Consider the following 19,719-nt stretch of genomic DNA (forward strand, 5'->3'; position numbering starts at 1 on the left):
AGCCCACCCCCCGCGCCCGCCGCCGCGCGGACAATAAACAGCCGCGCGCGGGGCGATGCCCGCGCCGGTGCAGCCGCCCCCGCGCCGTTCTGCCCAGGCCGCCAGGCCTTAGCCCGCCGGCCCGCCGGCACTCCCCGCGCGACCCCGCCGCCCGGCCTCGCGGACCCACGGACCTCGGCGGGGAGATGGAGTGAGTAACGCGCTCGGGCCGGGGGCGCCGGGGAGGCTGAGGCCCCCACTCCCGCCGCCACCGCGCGGGCAGGGAGGTGGCACGGGGCTTCCGGGATCCCCGCTCAGCCCGGGAGGGACTCGGGCTGGGTCGTGCCCGACCCAGGCCTCCCCACGATTCGGCCCCGGCGGCCCACGGGTTCCCGGGGACTCGGGCGGCAGCGGCTGGGGGCGGCCCGGGACGCGCGCGCGGGTGGGGAGGGGATGCGCTGTGTCTCCGCCCGCGCTCGGCCCGCGCCCCCGGGGCAGGCCCTCGTCCACTTGGGGCGATGGGGCGACCCTCCGCACTGCCCCGGCCGGCCGTGAGCTCACTTCCCCACCCCCAGCCTGAGCTCGCCGTGCCCTGCACCCTGGATGCGCACCGGCCGGTCCTCCCTCGCCTGGCTGCCCTCCCCAAGGGCCTCAAGTGCTGTCCGGAGCCCCTGCTAAGGCGGGGGTCCACCCGCCCGAAGTCCCGGCTTTGTAGGGGGCTTTTCTCCAGGCTTCCGGGTCTGGGATGTGTGTGAGACCAGAGGACCAGGTGCTTTCCAGCAGGGGAGCTTGGGTCTCATGTCTTCCTGGGGAAAGTGTCCCCCGAGGTGGGGCCCCAAATGATGTAGCCAAGAGCCCGCCTGCCCCCGTGCGAATGCGGTGGGCAGCCTGGGTCTGGGGGCTTGGGTGAGGAGCTGCCGGGCAGCCGGTCCTGCACCAGGAGGTGCCCAGTGAGTGTGCCTGGTCGCTTCCCACGCAGGTCCTCTCTTCCTGGCGTCAGGGCATCCCCCCACACCCCCACTCCCACAGGTGGATGCAGGGAGGTTGTGGGGTGCGTTTACGTGGGCAGGGGGCTGGGAAGGGGGTGTCTGGTGTCCCGCAGCCCACCTACCCTGTCCCAGGGCCAGCAGCTGCCCCACTGTGGGCCGGGTCCCCACCCTGCCTGGGGCCGGACATGGAGGTCCAGCCAGCCCACCCGGCCCGGCTCCTCTGCCCTTCCCACTGGGTGTGTTTTCTGAGCCTGCAACTTTCCTCCAGGGATTCACCCGTGACCCGCCACACCCTCAGCTGGGTGGGAGCCGCTGCCTCCTGCCTGCCCCCCTCCCAGGAAGGCGACACCCTATGTCCTCTGCTTTTGAAAACCCAGACAAAGGCCCAGCCCGGCCCCGGGAGCCCAGCCAGGGGCTCAGGGGAGCCGGGGCCCAGACCAGTCTGCTGCGTTCCCCTCACTTGTTTATCTGCTCTTGGGGCCCAAGGGGAGCCTGTGGGCCTGCCCACAGCAGGCCCTAGGCAGGGTGTGGCCCCGGGGAGGGGGCTGCCTGGGGGAGGAGGGGTGAAGAGGGAGGAAACGCCCACTCAGAGCAGAGGAGTGAGATATTCCGGATGGACCCCATTGTTTCCTTTCCAGCCCCCCTTTCATTCTCGACGAGGTTATGGAGGCCCAGAGAGGGGCAGCCGCTGGCCCATGGTCACACAGCACACGGAGGGCCCCCGGGTGCTTGCTGCCCTGCTCCCAGGCCTTCTTGGTCATGGGTCAGATATGGTGGTGTGGGTCACTGGCTTTTCTGGGTGCAGGCGTGGGACAGGACTTGGCGTTAACCGCTTAAATAGCCGTGCGAGATCTCCTGTCCCCAGTGGGGTGACCATGGGTGGGGAGAGGCTCCATCTGGTGCCGCCCTACGTGAACACCTGCCCAGGCTCTCCGTCCTTCTCCACGAGGGCAGAGCAGGCTCCAGGCACGGAGGCAGCAGCCGCTAGGACGTAATCGTCCACCTCCTTCCGTTTCCATGGATTTTGCCATCACGGGAGATGGTGGCAGCTTATGGTGGTGCTGGAAAGTTTCTTTTAAAGAGACGTTTACGACTTCTGACAATTTTTCGTTAATTTAAGGATTAAACGAATTTTCATTAACTTAAGAATGAAAGGATTCTTAGGAGGCAGGCCTTGTGGGCGCTGGGTGGTGCTCTGAAGGTGGGACAAGGGTGGGGCCTGGGTGGGGGATCCGGAGCTGGATGCATCGTGCTATGGGGAGGATTTGCTGTGTGGCCCAGGTGAGGGTGAGGTGCTTTTCTCCTCTGGGACCCTCAGGCCCCGGCTGGTAAAATAAAGATATTTTAGCTGGGAGCAGCCACCTCAGATGTCCAAACCCCTCTCCTGGGTGAGGGGAAGGCTCAGACCCCGGGACGGAGCAGGAGAGCAGAGTTGGGTTGGGACCTTCCCAGAGCCCTGACCGCCCTGAGGCCTGGACAGTTTCGAGGAGAACGTCTCCATTGGGTGCTAAGTGGGCTCTTAACGCTGCTTTCACACTTGCGAATCTCCCTTTAATGAGAAGCAGAACCAGTTAAAAGGCAGCAGTATCCAGTGATAATTGAGCTTAATGACAAGTTTTTATTTTCATCGTGTATCTATTTTTTTTTTTTTTTTATGTTTTTACTCTGATGTGTGTGGCAGTGGCTTCTGGTTTTCTCAGTCTGGGTAAGGATGTAACTTTGTTTCCTTTGAAAACAAAGGGGTTGGATTTAAACAGTGAGTGGATTTGAAGGGAAGGGACAAGCAGCTGTTTCGAGAGGTGGTGGCAGGAATGCGGGAAGGTGGTCTGAGAAGTGCAGGTGTGATTTATTTACTTAACAGTCATTGAGCACTTGCTGTATACCAGGCCCTGTTCTGAGTGCTTTGTCCACGTGGACGTACTTGGTCCTTATAGCCGCCCTGTGAGGTGGGGAAACTGAGGCACAGAGAGGTGACACGACATGCCTGAGGCCACACAGCCAGAAAGGGGTGATGTTGGCATTTGCTACTGGGCCATCCTCTTAGGTGCCTGGGAAGGCTGGGGAGGGGGTCTTTGCACATTCCTGTATCCAGGGGCTGTGGGCTGTGGGGCTCCTAGGTATCCTGACATCGGCTTTTCAGCCTGGTTGGCTGGCTGGGCTACACAGAAGGTGGCCTTTGTTGTGGTCTGGGCTCCTGGGGCCATCTGCCCTTGCATCCACCCCAGGGACCCCTTCTGTGACTGCTGACTTTGGAGTGGGGCATGGAGAGGGGGTTTCTCACCCCCCATGGGCCTCGGTCATACCACCCCCCTTCTCTGGGCCTCACTTTTCTCATCTGGTGAATGGAGACACGAGCCCACCCAGGCCCCTCCTGGGTGGGGTGCAACTAGGGGAGGGTGGGTGCTTTAGGGATTGAGCCCTGTAAGGACCACTCACAGCTCTGTCCCAGCCCCATGGGGAGGGCCCATCTTCAAGGGCTTCGGGTTTTGATGCAGGAAAATGGGTTGATTTTCTTAAAGAGTATCACGTCACCTTTTTCCAAGTCTGGGACCCTACTCCCTCCATCCTATCTCTACCCAGGAAGCCTGTCATCTGTTTTGGGTTTTTGTTTGTTTGGTTGGTTGGTTGGTTTTGGCCACAACGTACAGCTTGCAGGATCTTAGTTCCTCGACCAGGGATCAAACCTGGGGCCCAGCAGTGAAAGGGCCGAGTCCTAACCACTGTCCCACAAGGGAATTTCTTCCTCTGTTCATAGAAGAAACACTCCCTGGGCTTCCCTGGTGGCGCAGTGGTTGAGGGTCCGCCTGCCGATGCAGGGGACACAGGTTCGTGCCCCGGTCCGGGAAGATCCCACATGCTGCGGAGCGGCTGGGCCCGTGAGCCATGGCCGCTGAGCCTGCGCGTCCGGAGCCTGTGCTCCGCAACGAGAGAGGCCGCAGCGGTGAGAGGCCCGCGTACTGCAAAAAAAAAAAAAAAAAAAAAGAAAGAAAAGAAACAGACCCTGCTGATCACCCTAGCCCTGTGCAGGATCAGAGGGGTCTGGGTCTGGAGGAGCCCATGGAGGGTCTTCTCTGAGGTGTGGGGAAGGTTTCCTGTCCATTCTGTCATGGACCTTTTCTGAGAAATATATTTAAGGGCTTACCCAGGCAGGCAGAAGGGTGTTCCTGGTGGAGAGACTGGTCTGTGCAAAGGACCAGAGGTGGGAAATGTGTTGGGAGAAGGCAGTGTTCTTTGGTTTGTGCTCTTGGGGCCAGGTCCTTCTGGGCCTACAGTGCCCAGCTGGGGAGCCCCAGGGAGCCATGGATGTTATCTGAGCAGGGGAGGAGTGAGGTTCTTACCCAGACACCAGAAAGAGGTTCTGGCAGCAGAGGGTCCAGAGCAGGGAGAAGCAAGTCAGACCTCAGCCTGGACAGGGACAGTGTGAGCAGCTTGGGGAGAAAAGCGAGAGCCGGGGGAGGGGCGGCAGGACCTGATGTCTGGGTCGGCGTAGGCTGACTTCAGAACTTTGTGGTGGTCAGAGCTGCCCACAGGGACGGTGTCCTGGTCAGGGCAAGATGGCCCAGCCCCTGTATGTGCTGGGAGGCTAGAGTGCACCCTGGCCATGCTTCAGAGGGGTCTCCATGCGGCGCGAGATGGCTGAGTGGAGGTCATGGTGCCTGAGGAGTGGAGAACTGGGCTGTGGCATCTGTCTCCTGCCAGACAGGTTTCAAGCAGAAACTCAGGGCAAGTCAGAGCCCATCACTGGAACAGTCTGGACTGGGACAGGTACTGGGAGGCGAAGCCCAAGCCAAGCCCCGTGGTGGGCAAGACACACAAGGACCAGAGTGAGGGCAGGCCTGGGAGCCCAGCCTGGGCGGTGGGGGGAGGGCAGCTGGCTTGGCGGGAGGCTTCTAGTAACACTTGTCAGGGAGCGGGCAGGTGATGACCAGGTCAGTTTGTGTTCGGATCCTTCTGACCCTGGAGAGCCTCAGGGCATGGCTGGCAGGGCCTTACAATGCCCCGTGGGGTGGGCAGGACCCCAGCTCTGGCCCCAGCAAGGCCCTTGGTGAGAGGGCCAGCATTTCTGCTGTATATATGTATATCTTTATTCTTACCAGCTTTTTTGAGATATCATTCACACACCACACAATTCACCTATTTAAAGTGTACAATTCAGTGTTTTTCAGCACATTCAGAGTTGTACAGCCATCACTGCTAATTCCAGAACGTTCCATCACCCCCAGAAAACCCCGTCCCCGTCAGCAGTCACTCCCCACCCCCTCCCCAGCCCCTGACAACCACGAATCCACTCTGTGTCTGTGTATCTGCCTGTTCTGGATGTTTCCCATCAATGGAATCACACACCGTGTGTCCCTCTGTGTCTGGCTTCTCTCACTGAGCATCGTGTTCTCAGGGTCCATCACGTTGTAGCGAGTGTCAGGGCTTCACCCGTTTTCAGGGCTGAGTGGTGCTCCCGTGTGTGGAGGGACCACATTGTGTTTATCCATCGTCCGTTGATGGGCATTTGGGTCGCTTTATATATTAATTTGTAAGTCACGTCCGAGGTGGTTGGGGCTTGTCCTCTGTCCTTTCTTGGATGTGAGGCGCCCAGGTCCTGTTTTAGATAAATGTAAGATGTGACAGTGAGTTTCTTTAAAAAAAAGGAAGTGATCACAGTACAGATGGTCCCTGGGGGTGGCAGGAATGTGACAAGGGTGGGGAACCCTTAGGGGGGTTCCTCCACTGGAAATGGAAGGACCCTAATTGATGTGCTGGCCCAGTGGACATTTATTGAGTACTTGCTGTGTACCAACTGCTGGGGACACGGCAGGGACAAAAAGAGACAGTCACTGTCATTGTGGAGAAATCAACAAAATAAGTTAAATGATTAGGTGTTTCCTGATGGTGAGGGCCAGGGGGCGGTGTTGGGAGGTGCTGGGGTTAATTAGGGTCAGAGGAGGCCTGAGTGAGGAGGTGACATCTGAAGACAGCCCCGAGGGAGTCAGTGAGCCCCTTGGAGACCTGGCAGAGAAGTGCCCCAGGCCCGGGGACGCGGTCAGTGCAAAGGCCCTGAGGTGGGACCGTGCCTGGAATGTTTGAGGTGGTGGGAGCAGCCGAGTGAGGGGTGGGAGGGACCTTGGGACTTTGGGGCTGGTCTGAAGCCGGAGAAGGGCCCGCATTCATTCCCTGCTGCCCCATCCTGTTGTGAGGGCCCAGGGCAGGGTCCAGCTCACCCCTCCCCATCCCAGGTTAATAGGCAACAGATTTGCTCCCCTGAGTCTGGGACCTGCTCCAACCTTGGTCCCCACCATGGGGGTGGAGATGTCTCTCTGCCTTGAAGCTTCTAGAAAGCCCATGCCTCATGGGCTGTTCACCTCACCAATGACAGCAGTGTTCCCGGGGGCCCACTTGTGCTGAGTGCCGAGGGGCTTCGAGAAGGGGAATTCCTTCCTGATGAGGGGAGAGACCTAGGAAGGCTTCCTGAAAGAGGCAGCTGTGTTTGAGCTGAGATTGGAGGTGGAGGAGAGAAAGGGGAAGGCAGGGAACTGGGGAAGGGTGAGGGACAAACACAGGGGCTTGAACTGCGTGCTGAGAGGCTGAGGTTCACTCTGGAGCGAGGAAGGTGCTGGCGCTTAGGAGGAACCCAGTCTGGGGTTGGGAACCAGCCTCCCCCCACTCCATCCCCCACCCAATGGGGGAAGGGGCCGCTGGGCTCCCTCTCACCCCCCACCCCCGGCACCGCATGACTCTGCCTCTCCCCCACCCCCCCACCTGTGGCCAAGGTCGTTGTCAGCTGTTTCCTTTCAATCAGCACAGGAATGTTCCAGCGCTGGGCTCCTCGCCTGTCTGGGCTGGGACCCCCTCATTCCTGCTGGAGCTGCCCAGGAGTGGGCTCTGGAAAGACAAGTGTCACCCACACACACACCGGCCTCCCACCTCCCGCCCCCCCACCCCCACCCCCCACCCCCGTCCCTCCTGCCCGCTGGGTGACCTTGAGCCAGTTGTGTAACCTCTCTGGGCCTTTAAAAAATAAACGCCCGAAACGCTGAGGCCTCTGCCTGGCTCGCTGGGTTTGGGTCTCATTAGCTCATCTCCTGGAGCAGGATTATCTCACGCGCTCCCAGCCGACGCCCTCGCCGAGTCCTGAGCCGCCCACAAGGCTGCTCGAGCCCAGAATTTTCTCCATGCGCCATAAAAATAATCGCGCGAGGACCAGACACCTGCGCGTGCTGACGGTGGGCGTCCTGACGGAGGGCATGTCCCTCCACCAGCAGCTGCGAGCTGTGGCCCATTGCCCAGAGGAGCCAGTGCAGGCTCAGAGACGCTCGTGGCTTGCCCCGGGTCACACAGCCAGCGGAGGCAGCCGCCATGCTACGCTAAACCCTCCCCATGCGTTTTAGCCAAAATTCAGCTTCTGCGCCCAGCTTGTAAAATCTTTTGTAATCTGGCCTCTGCTTCCCTCACTGAGCCCAAGTGAGCATCTCAACCATTCTACTGACCACCCCTACTCGCGCCAGACCTCAGGGAGACCCTGCGCTCCGTGTGCCCGACCCTGCCTGGGTCCAGGTCCCCACTTCACCATTTAGATGCTTTAGTCCATTCATTGATAAAAGAGCCATAATTATCCCACGTGCCTCACAGGATCTTCAGGAGATTGGACGCTTAGCAAATGTGTACAGACCCCGCTCCTCCCCAGACTCAGTTTTCCCTTCTGGAAAGTGGGGCTGAGACCCGCCCGCGGAAGATGGTTAGCGCTGGGGAAGGTGTTCCTATTGTATTGCTGTTTTATTAGGGTTCCATCGTCCTATTTTGTTTTATTTTTCGGATTTATGATGCTGAACATTATCTTCGCTTGACCTTGGCTGCCTCACACCGAGGGCGGGTTCAGACCCTTCCCGGGTAGAAGCCCCTCCCTGGGCAGATGCACCTAAAACCAGAACGGGGAGCCCTCCCCGCTGCAGCAGGGGTTGGGTAGACCCTGTTATCCATCCAAGTCCCACCCTGTTTAGGCAGCCCCTGACGCCCGAGGCCGGAAGCCCCTCAGGCCCCCAGCGCAGGGCTGGGGACTGGAGATGCTTGGCGCCGGCCCCACCCCCGCGCGCCTGCAGGCCTCGGCGTTGCCATGGGGATGGCGCGGTTGCCAGGGCGACCGCCTCCCGTGGGCCCAGCCATCCATCACCAGAGGCGGCGGCCGCGCCCGGGGCGGCTCTGGCGCCCCCAGGCCTGGGGAAGGGCACCTGAGTGGGGCTCACAGCCTGCGCCCCTCGGGCTGTCTGGGCTGAGACAGCCAGGCGGATGGGGAGGGATAGAAATTCTTTGCCTGGTCCGGCGCCTCTCCTTCGTGTGTCCGCCTGACCTTCCCCTGCCCTCGCTTGGCCCGGCAGGGACTGGCCGCCCTAGCGAGGACACTGCCCGCCTTGTCTCCAACCTGGAAAGCTGACCTCACAGCCATCCCTGTGTCCCTGTGTCTGGCCTGAATGGCCACCTGCCTGTCAGGGTGGGGACCCGGCATTAGCCGGCTTGGTAACTCTGCCCGCCATGGCCCTATTTGCGCTAGGGTCTCAGCTGCTATGCCCCCTCCCCCAACTCTGCCTCCTGCTTGAGTGGGTCCCTGGAGGCCGCGCTGGGGCTAGGAAAGGGGAAGCCCTGTGGTGCGGCCTGGAGCTGGGCAGTTGTAGTTTGAATCCCAGCTCTCACTTCCTAGCTGTGTGACTTTGGGCAAGTGACTCGCCCTCTGTGGGCCTCGGTTTCCAGCTATGGGAAGCGTATAGCAGGTAGAGGGAACATCAAGTGCAAAGGCCCTGAGGTAGGGATGAACTTGGTGCAGGGCAGGCACAGCCAGCAGGTCCTGGTGGCTGGAACAGAGTGAGCGGGAGGGAGAGTGGAGGGCGCCAGGGCAGGGAAGTGGGTGCGGGCTGGGCCTTGTGGTGTTTTGCAAAGGGTGGTGGGAGCCTGGGGGACTTGAGAGCAGGAGAGCGACCGGTTTGGATTCTCATTTGGAGAAGCTGCCTCTGGCTGTGGGCTGTCAGGGGGGCAGGGAGGTGGCAGGTGATGATGGAGGCCTGGGCTGGGGTGGGAAGTGTGGCGTCTGCAAGAATTGAGGAAACAGGCCTGTGTGGGGAGCTCAGGGGGTGGCACCCTGCCGGCGTCACACAGGGTGAAGGGGCAGACCCAGAAATCCAGCTGGCCTGGCCCTTCAGGAAGGGCAACTGAGTCAGATAGCTGGATCAAGCCTTTCTTGAACTCCACCCAGCTGAACCCAGCCTCCCTGAGGAAGGACGGGGGGAAAAGGCAGAGGGTGCAGCTGGTGCTGCTGGGCCCCTGGGAGGGGAGGAGGTGCCTCCTCGGGAGGGAGGAGCTGGGTGGGGTCACCTGGCTGGGGCGTGGGAGCCTGATGACTTCACCGGTCTCAGCAAGGCCAGGAAACCACCGAACCCTAGTGGGGCGGGCGGCTGGGGCACTGCAGCCCGGGATGGATGTCCACCTGGCAGCCGCCCGGCAGCGGGGCGGGGGCGGGGGCTTGGGTCGGGGTAGACCCCGAGCGCTCTGCGACTTGGGGCCTGTTTCCTTTCCGAGCCACAGCGGGCGGGAGACATACAGGAGCGTCCGGAGCTGGGGTGTGCAGATGGAGAAACCGAGGCCAGACCCACAGGGTCTGTGGAGGCCTCGGGGTGGCCCTGATACAAGGCCAAGGAGTGGGTGGGGCCCAAACACGGTCTGTAATTTCAGTGCCTGCCGTGCCCGTGAAGATAAGGGGCTCGGGGCAAATGGGGGGACATGTGGGGGGTTGTGGCTCCCACTGCTCAGAACCCCTTCGTGCCCGCCAGGCCCTCCCCCATGAGACGGGGCCTCCAAGAGTGGCCCTGTGGTCATTGGGGATTTGAGGCAGACGGTCCCAAAGCCCCCCGCTTGGGCTCGAGACCCTCCGCCCCCCACCCCCCTTTTGCATTGTCACAGCGGCCCTGGAAGCGTGAGGTTATTCTGAGGCCCGTTGTAGAGGATGTTCTGGGCTTCAGGGGTCCAATCATTTCACTGCACCTACTGTGTGCAGCTTCCAGACCGGAGACTGGGAAGGGAAGTGTCAGGTTCTGAAAGCTCCTCTTCCCCCACCAGGTGGGGAGGGGGGATGCAGGAGAGCAGGGAGGAGGGGCAGGGATGACTCATCCTCCAGGTCCTGGGCCTCCTGCTGGCCCCGTGCCCCCACAGAAGGCCCCAGATCCTCAACAGCATGAGGTCCTGTCCCTTTAAGGGCACCTGACATTTATCCAGCTCCTACTGCATACCAGTTTAAGGCTAAAACTGCACCGGATGGGCTCTCAGAAAACATGGATGGGGCAATTCCCTGGTGGTCCGGTGGTTAGGACTCAGCACTTTCACTGCCAGGGTCCAGGTTCAATTCATGGTCAGGGAGCTAAGGTCCCGCGAGCTGTGTGGCGCAGCAAAAAAATCAAACAAACAAAACGTGGATGGGATGAGAAGGGAGTCTGGGGTTGAATTTCAGCTTTGCTTCTTTTTTGCTGTGTGTTTTTGGGAGGCTCACAGCTGTCTCTGGGCCTTTTGGAGTCCTGGTAGACTCCAGGTGAGGCGAGTGTGAGAAGCGCCAGAAATCCCAGGACAGCATCGAGGACTTTGCTGGCCAAAGGTTGTGGGGTGGGGCTTCAGGGTCCTTCCTCCCCCGAGTGTCCCTCCCAGGGCTGGAGAATGCTGAGGCTGAGGAGGGGGCGGTCTCGGTCAGGCTCTCCGTCTGAGCAGAAAGGTGATACTGCTCCTCCTGAGACACTCTTCTCCAGGCTTTGATTCCCAGGGAACTCCTATGAATCCTCAGAAGCCCAGCTTCAATGCCCTTCCTAGGTCTCTAGACTGGGCCTCACTCCTCATGTCCCTTGGTCTTGCCCCGAGGGGTGGCAGGAGGGTTTGTTGGGAGGAATTAATGCGGGAATAAGGCTGCTTGGAGGGGACTTCCCTGGTGGTCCGGTGGTTGGGACTCCCTCTTCCAATTGATAAGTGGAATATTTATAAATGGAATGGAATATTTATAAATGGAATATTTCCTGCCATAGCAATAAACAAAGGATGTCACAGTCATCAACGATTGCAACCCTCTAACGTGAGCCAGTGAGCCCTCAGGAAACTCAGGGCTAAAAAGAATACCTGCCATCTAGCAGCCATCAGACTGCAGCCATTCCCTGCGGTGAGCCCTGAGGAAACTCAGGATGTGTCAGGATACTGGCCCCAGATAGCTGAGGTGCATATCAAAGGAATGGTTTCAGTGAGCCCAGACTGTTGCATCTTCCCATACATGGAAAAGCGCTAAATTCCTTAACTTGAGATATCTGATTTTCTTTATCTTTTATTTTTTTTAAAGGTTATTTTATGACACGTAGGTTTTTTTAAAATTTATTTTTGGCTGCGTTGGGTCTTCGTTGCTGCGCGCGGGTTTTCTCTAGTTGCGGGAGCAGCTACTCCTCATCGCGGTGCGCGGGCTTCTCATTGCGGTGGCTTCTCTTGTTGCGGAGCACGGGCTCTAGGCGCGCGGGCTCAGTAGTTGTGGTGCACAGGCTGAGTTGCTCCGCAGCATGTGGGATCTTCCTGGACCAGGGCTTGAACCCGTGACCCTTGCATTGGCAGGTGGGTTCTTAACCACTGTGTCACCAGGGAAGTCCTGGTTTTCTGTAATTAACTATAATCTTTTGACGTTCCTGACTACCTGCCCTTGTTGCAAAACTCCTAGATGTCCTGGCTTCCCCCCTCGCCTCCTCGGAGCCGTTTCTCAGAGTTATCTGAAGCTCTGTCTCCCGGGCTGCAGTCCTCATTTTGCCCCAAATAAAACTTAATTCATGGGCTTCCCTGGTGGCTCAGTGGTTGAGAGTCCGCCTGCTGATGCAGGGGATACAGGTTCGCGCCCCCGTCCGGGAAAAAAAAAACAAAAAAAACTTGCAACTCTCACATTGTGTATATGTATTTTTTTAAGTCAAACATGATGCAGGCGGTGAGGGTTCCATCCCTGGTTGGGGAACTAAGATCCCACATACCTCCTGGCCAAAAAACCAAAACGTAAAACAGAAGCAATATTGTAACAAATTCAATAAAGACTTTAAAAAAAAAAAAAAAAAGGCTGCAGGGAGAGGAGGCTGGTGCCTCTGAGGGGGGTGGGTAATGGCCCTATGCCGCGGATGGGAAACTCCGGCTCACCCGGCAGGAAGACACAGGGTGGGGATTGGAACTGGATCTGCCAAAAGCAGGGTTGGGGTGGACCCCCTACCTCACTTGACCTTTTCTGTCCCCCCAGGGTCCTGGCGGTAGAGACCACGTCCCAGCAGGAGCGGCTCCAGGCCATTGCAGTGAGTTTTTCCTGGTCCCGAGGATGGTGTGGCCAGTGGGGGCAGGCTGGGGGGACCTGGGGTCTCAGGGGCTCCCGGACGCAGAACCCCAGTGTGGAGTGGGAAACTTGAGTGCCTGCTGGCACTTCCCCACAAAATGAAAATGTCGAGATCCCCTTAGTCCTCAGAATGTGGACTCTTAGGCCGAGAGCCCTCTCAGAGCCCCTGGGCAGCCCACCTGCAGGGGAGAGACTGTGCTGGCATGTGTGGGGGGGGGGGAAGGTGGGGGGACAAGCTGCGGGGAGGTGGAGGGGGACAGGAGGGGGGCAGGTAGATGGCACAGTCTGGGGGGGCCAGTGGGGTGCCATTTACAGAAAAAGCGGGATCCGTGTGGGCAAAGGCTGGGCGTTTGTGGGGTCTCCGCGCCCCACGCCCGCCCTGACCGCGTGGTCCGTCTGGCAGGAGAAGCGGCGGAGGCAGGCGGAGATCGAGAACAGGCGCCGGCAGCTGGAGGACGACCGGCGGCAGCTGCAGCACCTGAAGGTCCGGGCGGAGCCTCGGCCAGGGAGGGGGCGGCAGCGTCCAGGGACCCCGGCCTTGGCCGGAGCAGGGGGGCAGGAAGGCTGAGGTGACCCCTATTCTGATCCCAGTCCTGACTCAGACCCTAACCTGACCCCCACCTCAACCTGACCCCAGCCCCGACCCTGACTTTGACCTTGGTCCCCACTGTCCCAGTCCAAGGCGCTGCGGGAACGCTGGCTGCTGGCGGGGACGCCGTCCTCAGCCTCGGAGGGGGACGAGGACATGAGGAGGCAGATGCAGGAGGACGAGCAGAAGGCGCGACTGCTGGAAGAATCCATCTCCAGGTGGGTGGGGCCGCGGCAGCCGCGGAGGGCTCGGTGAGATGCCCAAGGAGTGGGATCCACCCGCGGGCCCCTGTGCCTGGGTGGAGGGGGCGCTGTGGGAGGAGCCTCCCACCCAGGCTCGGGGAAGGGGGGTGTGCTGCCTGTGTGACCCCTCCTCCTCTCCACCCCGCAGCGGGCAGGTGTGAGAGGCGTGAGGAGGCAGGGCGATGGTGCATCTCCGAGCGTGGGAGATGCGGCCTCCCCCTGGGCTTCCTGGCGCCAGCCCAGCTGGCTCTTCCCGGCGCTGATGGAGCCACGGAGGCACTGCAGCTGGGCCTGCAGGAAGCCGGGGGAGGGGGCAGGCCGGGGAAAGTGACCATCGCCCTGGGCTGAGACAAAAGGCCCAGAGGAGTTTCTGGGCAGGCAGGCCGGCGGCCCAGGCTCAGCTCCCGGGGCAGCGGGGTCATGCGGAGGGAAGTGACAGCCAAAATTCCAGTGTCCGCTGGGCCAGGGAAGGCCCTAGAGGCACGGGCCAGCCCACCAGCCAGCGGACGCTGAGGCGGGCCCCGCAGCGGGGACCTTGGGATCCTGTCTGGATGTGTTTCATCTGGAAGAAAGTGGGAGAGTATTGGCTGGGATTCCCTTCCCCAGGCCTCAATTTTCCCACCTGTGACCTGTGTGCCCAGATGGAGGCGGGGCTGAAATGGGCCCGGGAGAGATGGTAGGGACTGAGCAGGCCAAAGGCTCTTGCGGGTGGGATGGAAGGTGGATGGGAATCACCGGCCACCGGGGGCTGGGCCAGGTGGTCTCCTGCCCCTCCCACCCTGCTGGGTACAGCCCTGTGCCAGGGGAGGGCCTGCCCTTGAGCCCTACTGTGTGGCTGGCTTTCGGGGGCCTTGGCTTTCTTCCTGACAGGGCAACCCACTCCTCGGGTGGTTCCATCACCTGTATTTTGCCTGCTCAGTGTCCCCACTGGACACCTCCTCCCGGAAGCCCTCCAGGCTGACCCCAGCTGTGTCTAGCCTGCCAACCTGGGCTCACTTTGTTAGGGGGCTGCAGACTCACCCGCAGTCTGTCCTGAGTCTTCAAGGAGAACGTGTCCCCGGGTGCTGAGTGTCTTTAACGTCTGCAGCCCAAAGCCTCAGGCAGGTGACACTTCAGGCGGGATTGAATATGCCTGTCTTGTTTTCACTGGGTTTATGTGCACCATTATCTTCTAATACTTGGAAAGTGACATGGTTTTTCCAGTTTCCCTGGAGAGATGAAGATTCCTGTAAAAATAAATGTATTTGAGTGGAAAAAAGGAGAGTCTGTTGGAAGCAAAAACAGGAGTAACCAGTGGCACGGGCGGTGCAGGGATCCAGGGACCGGCCGGCCCCTGGGTTCGGGTCCCCGCTCTGCGGCCTGCTGGCACTGCTCCAGGACTCCATTTCCCCTGCCATGCGCGGGAAGGAGAACACCTCGCAAGGTCGTCAGAAAACATCCAAGTTAAGGAAGCCCTTCTGGGATGTGCCGGGCGGTGCTAGGCACCGTAAGTGCCCGGCAGGGTGGTCACCTCGTGCGCCCTCCCCAGGCTGGAGCAGGAGATTGAGGAGCTGGAGAACGCGGATGCGCTGCCGGCCGCCGCCAAGGAGAGCCCGGCAGCCCCGAGCCCTGCCCGCACCCCCGCCCCCGCCCCGGCCCCACGCCCCGCCCAGGAGGATCAGAGGGCCGAGGCTGTGCTGAATTCTCAGCAGGTAAGAGGTTCCCGGGGCGCCGCCCTGCTGGCCCAGATCCAGACGCCCTCACCGCCTCTGGGGCTGTGGCCAGTGGCGCATCCAAATCCCAGCCTGGCCACTTCCCAGCTGCGTGACCAGCATGCTTTGCTTTGCCTCCCTGTGGGGGCGTCCTGGGGGGTCAGTGAGTCAGTGGGAAACCAGCGTTTCACGGGTAAAGGGTCTTTCCCTGCTTGGCATCTTTCTCACGTTCGTGAGCACAGCAGGCATCACCTGTCTAATCCCCACAACAGCCCTTTCAGGTGCGAGCAGCGTCCCCATTAGATGGAAGACAAAGACTGAGGCCCGGGGAATTCCCTGGCGGTCCAGTGCAGCGCTTCCACTGCAGGGGGAACGGGTTCGATCCCTGGTCAGGGAACTAAGATCCCGCATGCCACGTGGTGCAGCCAAAAAAAATTAAATTAAAAAATAAAAGACTGAGGCCCAGAGGGGTTGAGAGACTGGCTCAAGGCCGCACAGCTGAGGAGTGGTCTTTACTGGGCTCAGCCATTGATTCCCGGGTGTGACATCCAACCAGGTTCAGGTGAAACCAGACCCTGGAACTCTGGACCCCGAGCTCGTGGTTGCCACAGTGTGTTAAGGCAAATGTAGAAGTCTCCCAACCACCTTTGTTGTCTTCAGGACTCTGGGGGCTGTGGGACACGCCTCCTCTCCCCCCATCCACCCTTGTTACCCCCACCCCAGATGAGCTGCAGCTGGGGAGACATCCCTGCTGTGTGCCCCAGTCCTTCTCCAGCTGCTGCTCTGATAGCTTCAGTCTGGAGCCTACAGACCTACCCTCACTGTTTCCCAAGGCTTGGTTGGGGCAGACCAAGAGGACGTAGACCCAGGCCCTGGCCTCCCTGAGCTGTTGCTGAGTGGGCAGACGGGCATGATCAGGCAACTGCAAACACAGGAAGGTGGTCGGACCTATTGTGGGGGAGCATGGGGTGCTGTGGAGTCCCCAGTGAGGTGTCTGATTCATGGGAGGGCTGGGCAGGCTTCCCAGAGATGGGTTTTGAAGGCTGAGTAGGAGTTCTCCAGGCTCGGACTCAAGTTGAGAGGGGGCTTTCCGTGAGGTTGATTGAGCACAGACTGCGTGCTGGAGTGGTCTCTGCCCTCACGATGCCCACCTCCTGGCTAGGTAAGTAACATGGTAACCTGAGGGACAGTCGATGGGGTCGGGGAGCCACCTTTAGGTTGGGTGGTCAGGGGGCTGAGCGAGCAGCCAGCCAAGTGGAAATCCGGGAAGGGCCTTCGAAGCGGAGGGACACTGCTCATGTAACAGCAAGGAGACCAGGGACGCTGGCCAGGGATGGGAGGAGGCAGGAGAGGCCGGTGGGTAGGTCTCCGCTGGCACAAGCCCTGGTGCTCACCAGGAAGGGTTGGACTTTGTTCTGGGAGCTCTGGGAGCCCCGGGAGGCTTCTGAGCAGGCTGGGACCTTTCTGGCTGTCTGGGGGATCGGTCCAGGAGGAGACAGCCCCTCTGATGGGGTCACCTCTCAGCCAGGCCCTCCCCAGGCTCCGGCCTCGGCAGGTGGGACACTGGTCATGTGGGAGGGGGCGCCGGCACCCCTGACCTCTCCGTTCTTTCTTGCAGGCCCCGGTGGGCACGCCCAAAGGTACGTCTTCGGGAAGGGGCGGGCCGAGCCCCGGCGCCCTCTGCTGGCCAGATGGGGGATGGCAGGCAGGGGAGGGTGACTTTAAGGTGCTATTGTTGCTAAAAAGTAAAAATAATAGCACGATGACTCGCATTGTCATTGTTCTCAGCGAGCCCCGACTTTGAGCCGGCCCAGTGCCCCTTAATATCATTTCATCGAATTTTCACAACATCCCTGGGTGGGGCTGCTGCAGCACCTGTGTTACAGGTGAGGAAACTGGCTTTGCCGGGGCGTGTCTGGCTGAGGTCTTAGCCCTGGGGTGGGTCCATCCTGTCCACGCGGGGTGCCTGGCCTTGGCCGGCCCTGCCCCTGCTCCACACCCACTTGCTCTGGGCTCCAGGGCAGGTGGATTGGTGGGGCTGAGACATCAGGGTCCTGGCTGTCCTGGAGATAGTGCACTATTTAAAAGGACAAGGGTCCTGGGACTTCCCTGGCGGTCCAGTGTTTAGGACTCAGCACTTTCACTGATGGAGCCCGGGTTCAGTCCCTGGTCAGGGAACTAAGATCCTGCAAGCTGCGTGGCACGGCCTTAAAAAATAAATAAATAAAACAAAATGTAAAATAAAATAAAAAGACAAGGGTCCCCCACACACAGATGCAGAAGACTGCCGTCCAGGAAACAAAGAAAAAAGCCCAAAGTTCGAACTCTGGCACCCATTTTATGCCCCTCCCCCCGATTTATTACAGGTATATAGTGTACACATCTACAAACACTTCACATGTTCACATGACATTTAAATACGTACAGCTAGCTGTAACAGTTTATTAACTGTATTAATAAGTATATTAAATTTCTTTAACATGTTATATTTTAAAATATATATCGAGCGTCTCTATTTCTGTGTGTAAAGGCAAGGAAAGAGCGCCACCAGCCAGGATTGGAGGTGGCAGCCAGAAGTGTCTTTGGCCTGATTTGTCATGAGTTAATTATTCATGAGGAGAGAATGTCTCCTTGTCTCACTGTGGAATTAAAAATTAATAATTAAAAAAAAAAGATCCATGCAGGCTTCTCAGGGATTTTGTGAAAATCATTTGGGTCCAAGAGATGGGCAACGGACTGTGGGGCTGAAGTGTGTTTTCTCTGGGGGGAGCGATTCCATGTGTGTTCGGGGGTTCTGGGCATGCACACATGTGCGGAGGGGTCCAGGTGCGTGCACGTGTTAGGGGGAGGATCCAGGTATCTGGGTGAGTGTGTGGGAGGGTGGTCTAAGTGTCCGGGGGTGTCTCCACATGCCTGAGGGTGTCCACGTGTCTGGGGTGTGTCCATGTGCCTGGGGGATTTCCACATGCCTGGGGGGAGTCCATGTATCCGGGGGGTGTCCACATGTCTTGCAGGGGGGGAAATCTGTGTGTTTTCTCATCTGAATCTGTCTCTCTCTCTCCCTTTTGCCCCCCGAGCAGAGAAGCGAATCTCCAACACCCCCCTGAGGACGGTTGAAGGCTCCACCATGATGAAGGCCGGTGGGTTGGCCCCAGGCTCAGACCCATGTCCAGCCACTGTCCTGGGCTGAGTGTCAGCCCTGGGGGGCCTGGGGGGCCAGGTCAGGGGGCCAGGTCGGATGCAGACGCGCCCTCAGCAGTACCTGGTGGGGGCTGTGGTTATGGGTGGGTGGCTGGACCAAGGCCGCAGCTCTGAGCCTGGGTGGGGCCGGGCGCCCCCTCTGCTTTGGCACATCCGTCACAAGCCAGCTCAGCTTCCCCGAGAAGATGGGCCCCCTCGCATGGCGTTTCTAACCTGACGCCCCTCCTGGCTTCCATCCCCCAACCTCGCCGCTCGCTCCTGGGGCCCGGGAGGAGGGAGGCGGGCACAGGCTCGCACGCTCACTGCAAACCTTCCCTTCTTCATCATCGTCGGCCCACCTTGGCAGAGGGAGTGAGCACCCTGTCCCTGGAAGTAACCAAGCAGGGCAGTCCGAATTAGTGCTCAGCGCTCTACAAGGTCAGGTTCACATCCCTGCTTGATCACATGACGGCTGGCACCGGGTTGAGGGGGGGGGGATTGTAGTGACCTCGTGCCCAGGGCCCAGCACAAACCCAGTAACAAGAGTGAGCAGAAGTCAGGACGAACGGCAGAACCTTGTTGCTGCTGTCCCCGAAGTTAGTTTGGAGGCACAGAACCAAGGGGGGCAGTGAAGACCAGGGCGTGACGACACCGGGGGTGGCCGACAGAAGGGGGTGTGCCAGTTAGAGCAGCCCTGCCCGAGCGCAAAGCCAGAGGCCCCCAGCCGGTGACCTTGAGCAGTGCACAACCTGCCCAACTGTATGTCTGACGGCGGGGTGTCAGGCTTCAGAGGGATGTGGGATTACAGAGCATCCTTCACCCACTTATTCATGCTACGATGCTTGCTGAGCACCTGCTGTGAGCCAGGCAGGAGAGACGCAGCCAGGAGAGCAGGGGTTCTGACGGGAGTGAGAGGCTGTATGGTTAACTTACAGAGAGGATACAGCAGAGCGCGGGGAGCTGGAGAGGGGACAATTTGAATGAAAGGGCTCAGGGGAGGCCTAACTTAGGAGGTGACATTTGAACAATGACTCGAAGTGAGGGCGCGAGGCATGCAGGTGGGGCGGAGGTCACACCAGGAGGGGGCACCGCCAGTGCAAAGGCTCTGGGACAGCACTGCGCCGGGCGGGTGGGAAGGACCGCGCGGAGGCCAGTGCTGGTTGGAGCAGCCTGAGTGAGGCGGGGAGGGGGAGGAGATGAGGGCGAGGAGGGGACGGGGCGGGTCAGGCCAAACAGGGCCAAGGGTGGGGGGGGGGGGGGGGGGTGGCGTGTGAGCCCTCAGGGCGGCTGGCAGAGCAGGGACGCGCCCCGCTGGCTTCTCACAGGCGCCCCCTGGCGGCTTCGGGGAGAACAGGCCGTGGGCGGCGGCGGGAGACAGGGCGGAGGGGACGGCGGGGGTCCGGGAGGGGTGGGGGGGCGTGAAGGTGGGGCGTAAATGGTGGAGGATGGCGGGTTATTGTGTGGGGGATGAGGGGATGATGGCGAGGGATGGTGGGGGGAAGTGGTAGGGATGGCGGGGAGGGGGAAGGATGGTGGGGGGATGAAGGGAAGGAATGAAGGAGGAAATGGTGGGGCAGATGGTCCAGGAGGACTGTGGGGGCATGCTGTGGGGGACAGTGGGGAGACGGGGGAGGGCTGGGGAATGGTGGGGGCGGATGCAGCTCTTCTCTCCCCCCCCCCCCCCCCCCCC

The 19,719-nt window shown here is 60.2% G+C and overlaps 1 protein-coding gene across 3 annotated transcripts in view; it reads left to right on the forward strand.

Annotated features, from left to right (window-relative positions):
* Positions 1-66: 66 nt before the first annotated feature.
* Positions 67-19,719, forward strand: part of PALM (paralemmin) — a 26,060-nt gene continuing 6,407 nt past the window's right edge. For 2 of the 3 annotated variants that reach the window (XM_029217558.1, XM_029217560.1), the window contains exons 1-6: positions 12,052-12,289; positions 12,731-12,811; positions 13,004-13,134; positions 14,687-14,849; positions 16,468-16,489; positions 17,930-17,989. In XM_029217558.1, coding sequence (XP_029073391.1) covers positions 12,113-12,289; positions 12,731-12,811; positions 13,004-13,134; positions 14,687-14,849; positions 16,468-16,489; positions 17,930-17,989 — 634 coding nt within the window. In that variant the 5' untranslated portion in view covers positions 12,052-12,112. Of the gene's footprint in view, positions 191-12,051; positions 12,290-12,730; positions 12,812-13,003; positions 13,135-14,686; positions 14,850-16,467; positions 16,490-17,929; positions 17,990-19,719 lie in introns of those variants that run through there. The other variant, XM_029217559.1, reaches the window with a different exon arrangement.

Source organism: Monodon monoceros, unplaced genomic scaffold, assembly GCF_005190385.1.
Source record: "Monodon monoceros isolate NGI ecotype Baffin Bay Population unplaced genomic scaffold, NGI_Narwhal_1 Super_Scaffold_12, whole genome shotgun sequence".
In the NCBI taxonomy this organism is placed as follows: domain Eukaryota; kingdom Metazoa; phylum Chordata; class Mammalia; order Artiodactyla; family Monodontidae; genus Monodon; species Monodon monoceros.